The 12,752-nt window shown below is 37.1% G+C and overlaps 1 protein-coding gene across 5 annotated transcripts in view; it reads right to left on the bottom strand.

Annotated features, from left to right (window-relative positions):
• nap1l4 (nucleosome assembly protein 1 like 4) overlaps window positions 1-12,752 on the bottom strand; it is a 51,929-nt gene that overhangs the window by 22,755 nt on the left and 16,422 nt on the right. For all 5 annotated transcript variants that reach the window (XR_010001916.1, XM_003214816.4, XM_008107789.3 and 2 more), the window contains 5 exons: window positions 12,524-12,655; window positions 10,935-11,006; window positions 6,608-6,747; window positions 4,446-4,591; window positions 959-981 (listed from right to left, as the gene is read on the bottom strand). Coding sequence is in view for 4 of the 5 variants with exons in the window: in XM_003214816.4 (XP_003214864.2) it covers window positions 959-981; window positions 4,446-4,591; window positions 6,608-6,747; window positions 10,935-11,006; window positions 12,524-12,655 (513 nt within the window). In the remaining variant the exon portion in view is untranslated. The remainder of the gene's footprint in view (window positions 1-958; window positions 982-4,445; window positions 4,592-6,607; window positions 6,748-10,934; window positions 11,007-12,523; window positions 12,656-12,752) is intronic.

The following is a 12,752-nucleotide window of genomic DNA, read 5'->3' on the forward strand; positions in this document are numbered from 1 at the left end:
AACAGCATACTATTTCTTCTAAGGTCAATCAATTCTTTTTAAACACAAAACTAAGATGTGAATTCCAAATTTCTGAAAGAGAACAAAATGCTGTATATTAAAAGTTGCATTTAAATCACTTGTGACCAAGTTTGAAGAACAGGTAGAGATTAATTCATGTTTGAAACAGACAGCAGAAGGCAACAAGAAATGTGATATTGCTACTAAGCATTGTTTAAAACTTATGCAAATATTTTAATGCTGCTAATGGAAGGCTTGATAAAAGCAGCCCTATGTGTGAAAGTTCATCTCTTCACATGAAGCATCTGAAGTAATACTGATATAAATGTGTTTATGTGTGTGCCTTCATATTGTTTATAGACTTATGTCAACCTCATGAATTTCATACAGTTTTCTTAGACAAGGAATACAGGTGGTTTTGCCAGTTCTTTCCTTTGAAATATGGTTTAAAGCACCTAGTATTTGTAGGTATTTCCCATCAAAGTACTAAAAAAGGCTGACTCTGCTTAGCTTCCAAGATCAGACGGGATCTGGTGCCTTTAAGATATTTAAGCCCTCACTGGTATAAACCGAGATCGCCAAATACATTACTCAACAGAAACATGAAATAAATATTTACTATCTATTAAAAGCCATATTATTTTTTATTTAGATTGGTAGGAAGATAACTAAGGAAAGTAACATCTGCCCGCAACTGTCAGTCTGTTACACTACAACTGTGCCGTATTTCCTGAAAATTATCCAGGCTCTCAAATAATGAAACAGATACACCACTTCTAAGACTTCCTCCTGGATGGAATAGGCTAATGTGGAGAACACTGTATATGAGTCCTGGTGTTGGAGGTACAGGGTTTGCTATAAGAAATGTGTTGGTTCTGATCATTTGCCATTCTCTGAAGTGTGCTAGCTTTCTAATTAAAACATGCTGATGGATATAAAATATTGAAGTAAGACTTACCAGTGATTCTCCATCTCCTGAAACTACAAGAAAAGAAAGAAACCAGTCTAAACCATTAAAGGTCCCAACTTTGGTACAGGTTCTAGTGCAAACATTGTTCAAATAAGAAATCAAACTAAGAAAGATTATTAGCCTTTTTGTATGTCAATGCCAAGGGAAAACCAAGATTCCACTTTCAAAGTCTCCCCCTTTCATCTAACTCATCTAAATGGAAAGGGACTCATTTAGTAACACTATAAAATACATCATAAACCTAAAATAAACATCATTATGAGATACACCCAGTATTTTACCAGTAGTTGTAATAGCAATTTCCTTCTTCTTAAGCCCCTCAAACAGATTCAAAAAAGCTATCTAGGGTATTCCAGTTCTCTGAGGGATGCACAGAGGGACACATGATTTGGAGAAGATTGCCTCTTCTCCCAGTTCCACTGTATCTTGCCATTTCATTAGTAGAATAGTGATACAACTATTCATTCCTAATCAAGATGCTGACCCAAAATATTAAGGTCTCAAATCAAACTCAGACATTTTTCATATGTGAAGTACTAAATGTGTCTTATAGCATAGTTCTCCAATTGCATCAATGCAAAAGAAGAACATGTGAACTAACACAGCAACAGTGCATTCTTCCACATTCCTGTTTCAACCTTTTTTGATTGAAAAAATGGTCCATAGACAAGCCTTGTAGCCTTCCTGGTTCACATACTACTTTCTCTATCCAGTCGCACTTTTTGTTTTTCAAGAGAGGAGCTTGGGGATTCAATGGACACAAGCTCTGAAAAAGACAGGGCACTTTAAAGTCCATCCGACACACAAATACCCAGAACCACTAGGTAATCTCTGGTCACTATTAAGGCTGCAATAAGGAAGCATTTTTGCACACCATTGGGAGCTTGGGACCGATTCTCTACCTCTACAGTGGTCCTGATATAGGTAGCCTATAAGCTCATTTCCCCCCCCCCCCCCCCCAATCCATTTGCTTTTGTTTAGTTCAGGCATCTATCTCGGGGAAAGAATTGAAGAAATAAATAACAGTTCAGGATTTTTTATTTTAAAAATTGTAAAGTAAATTTAACAGCCCAGGAGAACACTGAGATTGACTTGGATGTCAAACAAAGAGCAATGTTGACATTTTAAAGGTGCAACAAAGATAACAGTGACAATAATATATTTGTTTCCTTAGTGAAGCACAGCATGAAAAGATCCTTTGAAAACAACTATAATTATGAGATTTTGAAGTTATTTTCAAATCTTGTTAACATCTTCAAAAACCCCTGTTTTCTGAACAAGGCATGGCTATTAAACCTATTTTGATTTTACAAGCTAGGGAGTAATATGAAGCATTCTACAGCATTCTACCCATGTGGTAGAAATTACACTTCAATGAATAGATAATATTACATATTCAACAGCTAAAACAAAACAATTCACAGCAGGCCTCAGTGTAGCTCAACTTATGGTGTGAGATGTTTGAGAAAAAATCTAAAGCTTCTTAGATTCAATACTGCTGATGTGGATAAAGTTGTAGGATTTCACAACATATTGACTTAATGATATACAGCTTCTATCACCAATTACCTACAAAGCCCTACACTTTCAATATCACTAATCAGGAAACTAAATTAAGCAAGACTTGTCTGGTTAATTCTTCCCTGCTAACGTGTTCCAGGTTCCAAACTGGTGTGACTAGTCAGAAGTAGAAACCCATTGCAAGACTATTGTCAATCATCTTTCTTACACACACCCACATCCCTAAAGTGGTACAGGACAATTTTATAGATTATATTTTTATATTATCAGCACTTCTAAGTCAACCAAGTGCAGAACAGAATTACTGGCACATTTTTTGGCAAATCTTTATTAGCTATTCTTTAAAAAGTGAACTTGGGTGTCTGAATGCCTATCTAAATACAGTAGAGCCCCGCTAATCCAAGCCCCGCTTATCCGAGCGTCTGTACTATCCGAGGCAAATGTCCTCCCCCCCCCCCCACTCACTCACCCCACCAGATCCCAGTGCTGCTGGAACCCAGCCGGGTGAGTGAGTGAGGGACGGAGGGCAAGCAAGTGAAGGAGGGCAGCAAAGGCCCTCGCTTGCTCGCTAGCTTGTTCGCTACTTCACAGGCCGGGCCCCAGTGATGCTGGACCTGGCGTGGCGAAGGAGCTGAGGGACAGAGGGCAGAAGAGTGAAGGAGGGCGGCAAAGGCCCTCCCTCGCTCACTACTTTGCCAGGTTGGGCCTAAACAGGGTATTGGGCAGAGGAAAGCGTGCCTCTTCCCTTCGCCCAGCGTCCGGCGGCCGTTTGGGGAAGCCCCGGTGCATGTTGCCAGGGAGCAAGCAGGCACCAGGCCTTCTCTAAACCGGGCCTCCCTGTTATCCGGGGAGTTTAGTTATCCGAGATTGGCCCCGCCCCTTTATCTCGGATAAACAAGACTCTACTGTAAGTAGTAAAATGGGACACAAATATTAAAGAATGGCTTCCAAATGCAGTCAGTCCTTAAGTTACGAACAGATAGGTTTTGTAGGTTTGTTTTTAAGTTGAATTTGTATGTAAGTTGAAATAAGTACATTTTAAAGTATAACTCCAACTATATGTATGTATATATATATTTATATGACTGTGTGTATGTGCATGCGCGTGCGTGTATATATGCATGCATGCTTTGAATAGCATAGGGAACACCCCTGTGGTGTTAGTTTTGCTGTCTATGCCCGTTCAGAAGATGTCCCCTCACTTTCTGTCCCTGTGATAATTGGATTTTGAAAAAATCGGCTTGTTGTGGAAACAAGGATGGTGAAAAAGCTTCAGTGGAGACACCTTTTTCCCATGATAACTCTTTCAGGAGTGAATTTCCTTTCCAAGGGGTAGATTTCTCTCAGTTACTGTTGTCTCACCCTTGTTCTTAACTATGAGTCACTTGTAAGTCAGGTATTTGTAACTTGGGGACTGCATGTACACAGGATCTTGAGAATGAAACTAGCCTTGCCAATGAAAAGGGGCATCCAGACCTGAGAGCTCTGGTTACCAAAGAATATTGAGGGTACACACTTAATACTACAATAACTGATCCCACTTTATGAAAAAGAAACTCTTCTTCTCATACTGTATCCTTGACAACATATAACGGGCAAGTTCTTATTTAGAAGCTTGCAAAAATTCACATATTAAGCTTTTTTACACCTATAAATAACCGGAGATGAGTGGTTCCAGGATGGTAAGAAACAAAATCTGTGTTCTCTGTGAACCCCAAAGGCTCTTAATCCAGGTTTGCCATGGCCATAAATAGAACACTTCTGCTAAGAGGTGTGGAAAAAATGTTCATTACTTCTCTGCATATGTACTTTGATTTTTTTGTGGTGGGTTCATTTGGTTCAATACCAAAAAGGAACATAATTCAACTATTCTTTCTCATATTTTTTATGAAAAAGCTTGCTGAAACATACATGAGTATAACTAGTGAGGGCTGATTAAATCAATCATGCTTACCTTTTATTGGACTGAAGAAATTAAAAAATGAGTCATTGGGTACTTGTTTAGTAATTGTTCTGACTGTGCCTCGCCCCTTGTGTTTCTGTTTCTTCTTTATTATTTTAACTGTCACGTTTTTTCCTTTCTTCCAGTCAATAGTACATCTGGAGATAAAGTAGATGTATATGTCAGTGACCTTAACAAAGGAAGAGCAATGAATATTTAGTAGCTTTTCAGATTAAAAACAATTTCCCATGATGAAAGTTGTGAATTCCTATAGCAATAATGCTAGCCACATCCAACATCACATGAGGAAAAGGAGAGTGATAGCTTTGACATACAAGAAAAGCCATTTATAAAAGACAGGAGTTCGATGTTCTACTATTATCAAAATCAAGTCATATACAAGGAAAAAGTGACAATAGGAAGAAACCATTCATCAATGGCATTCTGAACACAGCACTGGGAGATGTGGGAGAAAGATTTGGAAATAGGTCTTCGCATGCTTCAACCAATAGCTGCCAGCAAAACAAAATAAACCTCCAAACCAAAAGTGAAGTAACTGCTAAAGTTTTATTTCAACATTAGCAAAGAGTACTGCTACTCATAATGCCATCTAATTGATATAGTTGCCACTTAAAGACTAAGTTTTATTGCTGATATAGTACTGGCTTGTGGCAAAGGCCTCGGTAAAGAAAAAAGAAAAAGTGTAGTACACTTTCAAAAGCCTTTGTCATATCTATCTATTTATTTACTTATATGACATCTTTATCTCAGAATGGAACCCTAGGTGATTTCCAGAAACAGTACATTAAAAATACAATAACATTTTACAAAAACATTTATAAACAATTAAAATCACATCATAAAATCTTCAAATTATTTACAATGAACACAAGACATACAAAATAAACAGAACATCCTGACTGAAAGATTTATCTGTTTATAAATTAAAATCATGTTGAAACAAAAACACCTTTGCCTGCCAATGAAAACAAATCAGGGAAGGAGCTGGCCTAGACTCCCGCAGGTGGGATTTCCAGGGGATGGCAGCAGTCACTAGGAAGGATCTCTCTCATGTAACTATCAAACAAGCTTGGGATTGTGGCAGGGTTGAGAGAAAGCCTCCTTTTGTAGATCTTAAAGAGTCCCTGTTTCCTGATCCACCTTTCAACTGACCAGGAAGATATCTATCTTGCCGGGATAAAGTTTCATTTTGTTTGCCCTCATCCAGTCCATTACTGACAACAGCCAGTGCATCGCAGAGGAGTTCGCCAGTAACACCTTCTGAGCCTGTCCTTGGAACCACTGCATAACTGTATCCCCAAGCCCCATCCTAGAGAAGCAGCCCAAAATAATGGTCAATAGTATTGAAAACTGCTGAGAAATCCAGCAAAACCAACAGACACACACCCACTGTCCAATTCCCTGTGCAGGTCATCTACTAAAGAGACCAAAGCTGCCTCTATCCCATAACTAGGCTGGAAGCCAGATGGAAATGGATCTAGATAATCCATTTCATCCAGAAATGATTGGATTTAAGAGACCATCACACGTTCCAAAATTTTGCCCAAAAACAAAATATTGCAGACTGGCTAATCACAATGCAGAATACTGGGGTCCGTTTTTAGTAACAGCCTTATAACAGCCTTTTAGGCAGAGTGGGCAAATCTCTTGCTGCACTAAGGCTACATTGCTACTCATATCCACTTAGCCAGAAGCCAGGAAGGCCAAGGATTCAGTATACATGTGGCGGCTCTCACCTCTCCAAGTATCCTGTCCACATCCTGAGACTACACAAATTGAAGCATATAAACTGGCACCAAGACTAACTCCACTGGATGTACAACTGTACTACAGTGCAATGCAAAGATGATTTTTATACTCAGCTTTGGATCAAGGTCAAAAGTGGCTAAAGGATGTTGGAAGATTTGGGATGAAAAATCCAGAAATTAAACCTAGTATTACATATTATTTGATACTTTGGTAGTCCTCTGAAATAAAGACGAAATATCATTACATTTTCCAGACTAGGAAACCAAAAATGGTTGAAGTGATACTGTGGACAACCTGAAAAGTCTTATCTATGTGTAACATTTATGTGTTTTATCTATGTGTAACACTACAGTTCAGAAAGTTCAGAAAATTTAAATATAATTCAGATTACAATGTTTCCTTACCCCTCACAGTCAACAATTTCAGGGCCTTCAAATGAAAAAGGATCCGATTTATCTGGCTCTGACTTCATCTTGTAGGTTTTTGTCAAGACTGAATTAGTAAAGTAGTCATTGGGATCAAAGTGGAACTCCAGTGTGAAAGACTGAAAGAGGTTCATTATTGTTAAAATAGTTATCACCGTTTTTCAAGCAGGTAGAAAGTCAACATTTGTTCATTGTATGCAATACAGGAAGTCCCCAAGTTACGAACAAGATAGGTTCTGTAGGTCTGTTCTTAAGTTGAATTTGTTTACAAGTTGGAACAAGTACTTTTTAAGTATAATTCCAGATATAGATAGATAGATAAAAGCTTTGGATAAAATAAGAGATGGTAAACACCCCTGTGGTGTTTGTTTTGCTGTCTGTGCCCCTGTTCAGATTTCACCTCACTTTCTGTCCCTGTGAGAATTGGATTTTGAAAAAAAAATGTTGAAACAAGAATTGGTGAGAAAGCTTCAGTGGAGAAACACTTTTCTCCATGATAACTCTTTCAGGAGTGAATTTCCCATCCAAGGGATAGATTCCTCTCACTTCCTGTTGTCCTACCCCCTATTCTGAATTATGAGTCATTTGCAAGTCAGCTATTGGTAACTCAGGGAATGTCTGTATTTGCATTGCAACATCTCTTTCATAATATTAAAGCTCATATATGTCTCCATACAATGCATACACCCTTATATCAAACTGTAAATCATAGCTTTCCAAACATTTCATGTTAGTGACACTTTTTAGGAATGCATCACTTCATGATACAGCAATTCAATATTACTAGCAAACTGGAAGTTAAACCAATCCCTTGTAAGAGACAGACGCATACATAAATTGCAATAACGAAATGTATGAAGACACATCATATTTCATGAAAAACGTTTATATTCTTAAATATATCTAATTTACCTCTTATTTCATATAAGCAAAGGTTTCTCGTAATACTCATGTGACACATCTATACGCTGCAGCCGGCACACTAATATGTCATGACACAGAGTTTGGAAAGCTCTGCTGTGAATAGTACATCATAAAAAATTTAACAAAAATATGAATTTAGATTTGAGAGTTGCCTGCCAGTTTAGGCTAGTTACACTACAGCTAGTCACCTAATTCTGTGTTTTGTTGTGTGTTTTATTTATGTGCTTTCTCAGCAAAATCAATGGGTAAGTTGAATAAACTGCTATAAATACACTTCATATACATACTTCTAAAAATAATAGAATATTTTTGTTTATTGAGTGATCCAAGGGAGGACTTTCTTTAATACTTGAGTCTAGATTTCCATCCCACTGGTAATCTTATATCTATGTAATGCTGCAGATGGTTTAGAAATAGAAAAACATAAATCAGGGAATGAGGGAAATGAACACATATATGTAGTATTGGAAGAGTAACAACTCATGTACAGGTTTTTGTATTCTTTTGGATATTAATAAGGTACCAAGATGCACAGAAACTCTGGCTTGTTAGGAAAGAGACAAATCAGAATCCCTGGTTCAGTTGTCAGCAAAATGAGCTATCAGTGGAGAGTCTCTAGCTTGTTCAGCTTCTACCACTTTCAGGAGGGATCAATTTTGTGTATAAGTATACCTACTCTTTCTCAAGTTGGAGTTCTTTGGAACTCTTATCATTTTGCGATGATTAAACCTGTATGATTCCAGGTGAAAAGTTAATGCCACTTTTCCTTCTGCATACTGTTTCAACTCTATTTGAAGCATCATTGGTAGTAATCTTGAGTACACTTGCCCTCTTCAGTTCTTACAAATAACTTCTATTAAAAACATTTTAGTCAGTATCTTTGAAAGGGTTTTAATCTCTGAGATATATCACATATATGTAAATATTTATTATGACAACATCCTTATTCTTATAAACCTCTGAGACTGGCCCTGACTCCTTCTGGAGCACATAAAAAGGATGCACCCATTTATTACTGCTTAAACTAAGCAAGGACAGAAAATGTTTCACTTTTTAAGTGAAAATACAAATAACCATTTTCCACATTTTTCCATGTGTTTGCTATGAAATTACCCCATTTACCAAGCATTGAATTGAATCGTTGGTAACATATTGTGAATATGGAAAAACAATGTACACATAGCATTTGACTGTTTATATGGGAAAATAATATCCACACAGGGATTTCAAAGCTCTATCTTGAAATAACTCAATGACGTCAAATTTTGCACTCTGACAACATTAACCCATATCAAAGTAAAGCATGAATATGTGTGCTAAAACATTTTGGCTTCATTGTAATTGTTAGCTCAAAGGAGAATTAAAACACAGTGAATTAATAGATGTACACAAGTGTTGACTTATAAAGTTGCCAATTACCGTATAAGCCGACCCGAATATGAGCCAAGGCACCTAATTTTACCCTAAAAAACTGGGAAAACGTATTGACTCAAGTATAAGCCAAGGGTGGGAAATGCAGAAACTACTGGTAAATTTCAAAATAAAAATAGATACCAATAAAATTACATTAATTGAAGCACCAGCAAGTTAAATATTTTTGAATATTTACCGTATTTCAAAGAAAAACAGTAAACTAGCTCTGTAAGTGGAAAAGTAAGGTCAACAAAAACAATATGGTATTAACAATACCTTAACAACAACAACAAAACTTCCTTTGTATCCCACCCTATCTCCCCATGGGAACTCAGGTCAGCTTCCAACATAGTAACAGGCAACATTCAATGCCTATATAAACAATGCAGAGCTAGATACAGATCTATCATTATATATACTAATTTCACATATGCATTTCCCCTGAAACGTTTGCAAACCCTCTCTATATATGTGCATTTCCCTCCTGCATCTATCTAGAAATCTATGTGTGTGTGTGCGCATTTCCCCTGTAGTATTTCAAAGCCCTATATATCTATATTCATATATATCGATCTAGACATCTCTCTCTATATAGATAATTATATCTACATAGGATTTGCAAAGACTTGCAAACATGTGGGGCAAAAATTTATATATAAAAATAATGTATACAAATAGCTACAGACATACAGGTATATGGAAATCTCTAGATATCTATATGTATATAGGATTTGCAAAGATTTGCAAACATATGAGGGGAAATTCATATATAAAATTAATATATAGAGATACAAATATTTAAGTACATAGGCATTGCAAAGGCTTGCAAGAGGAAGTGCCTACATATCTGTAGCAGAGATTAACAAATATTTCAGAGATTAACAAATATTTCAGAGATTAACACATAATATATGTATTATTCTTCCTGACTTGCAAGGGCTTATTTTCCTTTTCAAAACATTATCTTGGTTAAGAGCGAGGGAGGCTTTGGAAAAGTAAACACACTGATAAGGGAGGGTAAGATGAGAGATAAATAGATCATCTATTGCAAGCAACGGCCTCCAGACTCCTCTGGCTTGACCATGACCTTTTCAGCTTTTTCAGCTGATAAAAAGGGCTGAAAAACTCGGCTTATCTTCAAGTATATACGGTACATGATGCCTCTAATTTAGTCTCAACGAAGTCCCTAACAACTGGACTTAGGTCTTTATGAGTCTTCCTAACAGCTGTGGGGGACCATGAAAATCTCAGTAGCTTAGAAGGGCTTAGATATCTCAAAAAGGGAAGTTACATCCAACAGCTGGTATTATTTTTATCATCACTATCATCTATTTATATAGTACCCTCAGTGTACATGAAGCTAATTGCAATATATTACAGAGAAAGATGCTGCTGTTCTCTTTCTGAAAGTGAGGCCATATATTCTTGTGCAACTGTCTCAATAATGGGCTGAACAACTGAATTTTCCCAATACAATGGATTATGAGAACACAGACTGAACTTGTGCACAAAAGTCCGTCAAGTAAAAATAGCACCTATTGAGACAATATTTTCTATTCTATTTCCCCCAATCATCTTATTGGTGGAAGTTCAGCTTTTATAAACCTTTGCAGAAACAGCTCCAAAAAAGAGCTTGATGAGGATTTAAAATCTGCAACAAGATTAAGCCCATAAATGTGTAATATGATGAACTAGGAAAGACCCAGAAGCTCTATAGATAAAACATATTTAAATGTTGTTTAAAAGATTTTTTTTCAAATTATGTCCGTAACACGTGAAACATCAATAGCAAACAGATGATGCAATTATGATAAGTACACTATATAATGTGCCCTAAGAGACAACGTTGAGAAACTCATTCTTACTCATTTAAGTATAGTTAAGAGATACATTAGAAGCTTCCATAAACAAATCGTTAAGGGACCATTATGCCACCTAACACTACATCACAACTTAAAACAGTACTAACCATTGGCTGTCCTGGCTCAGAAAATTTCACTTTGATATCTTGCAGGTGTTTCAAAATTGGCTCATCATATTCCTAAATATAAAGTAAGAGTTATTAATAAAATGAAACAAATGCCTTGCACTTCTTAAGTGTCAGTCTTCCATTACAAGCGAATACATTCAGGCAGTCCCCAAGTTATGAACAAAATATGTTTTGTAGATATGTATGTAAGTTGAAACACACACATTTTTAAGTCTAACTCTAGCCAAATACGTGTGTGTGTGAGAGAGTGTGATGTCCCATGGGACTTGGAGTTGATCCCAGCGCCATCGTGGTTGATGATGACGAAAACATGGGGTTTTTGCCGGCTTAGCAAGAGACGGAATTTTTCCAGATGCCTGTTGTTAATGATTCTACCCAAGAGCCCATTAAAAAAGACCTTGAGCAGGCCTTTCCTACTGCCTCCCCCCCTTTTGCTAGGAAACAGTCCTATGCTGCGAGTTGGGGAGAAAAAGAGCAGTTTCAGAGAAGCTTGAGATTAGCAGCTAAACAAGACGTTAATTAGCTATGTTCCCCTGGGAAATTCTAGGGAGGAACGCATCTGGAGGGAGATGTGTTTCGCTTCTCTTTACCTTGGGAAAGGAAGCTCTAGACATCTGCTTTGAGGAAGATGAGACTTAGTTAAAAGTGCCCGACACGGAGGATTCCGTGCGGAGTCAACAGATCAGCTTCAGGAGTGATTTCGTGTTTCCAGCCAAGTGTAGACTTCGTAAAGTCTGCAACTCCAGTTCCATTGCCTTGCCTTGTCTAGCCAAGTATTCGAGAACTATCTTGCCGTGTTTCCAGCCTTGGACCTTGTTTCTAGTATCAAGCCTTGTTCCCAGTTTTTGCCGTGGACTTACTTTGAACTTTGGAAAGATCTTTGGACGTTTCCCCACTCTATTGCTTGTAAATAGAGTGTGTTTCGGTTTGGAATTACAACTTTGAACTCTAATATAAAATATTGGACAATATATTTTTGGACTATATATGACCATCCCTGAAAGGTCTTTTATTGGACTACATTTCCTACTTGTTTTTATTATTCTTACATATTTCCTTAATAAAGATATTAGATAGTTTTTGGCCTCCGTGTGTCGGTTCTTAGTGCTCCGTTGCCTTGGGCGTGACAGAGAGATGATGGCAATCGCCATGATAAATGGATTTTGAAAATTTTAGCTTGTTGTGGTGATAAAGCCTCACAGTGTAGACACCTCCTGAAAACTCTTTCAGGAGTGAATTTCCCTTCCGAGGAGATTCCTCTCACGTCCCATTGTCTCACCCCCATTCCTAACTATCAGTAATTTGTAAGTCGGATATTTGTAACCCAGGGACTGCCTGTATCTATTGTAAAGACATAACAGGCGAAACACAACACAATATACAAACACTAGGAGGTACCAAATAAAGAGAATTGATTTCACTAACATAAAGAAGAAAGTGCCTTTTAAAAATCTAAAACATGTAAAGTCAGAATAAAGCTAAGTAACATTTATATAAACATGTATATAAACATATTCAATATTCAAATTGTGATGACATAACATATAAGGAAAGTTTTAATATATTACCTGTACTAATTCACTCAGCATATCTACATTTCTAAATATTGTGAACCAAAAATCTGGGATTCCTTTAGGATTTGACTCTTCAGCTGCTCCTGCTTCTTTTTCTTCTATTACTACTTTATTTTTCAGGTCTCCCTAGAAACGGAAGAAAGATTCACATATTAGATTTAAAGTTTGGGATGAAATCTTCTCAAATATATTAGACTGGTTTTCCCTTTACTAAATATTGAAG

Source organism: Anolis carolinensis, chromosome 1, assembly GCF_035594765.1.
Source record: "Anolis carolinensis isolate JA03-04 chromosome 1, rAnoCar3.1.pri, whole genome shotgun sequence".
In the NCBI taxonomy this organism is placed as follows: Eukaryota; Metazoa; Chordata; class Lepidosauria; order Squamata; family Dactyloidae; genus Anolis; species Anolis carolinensis.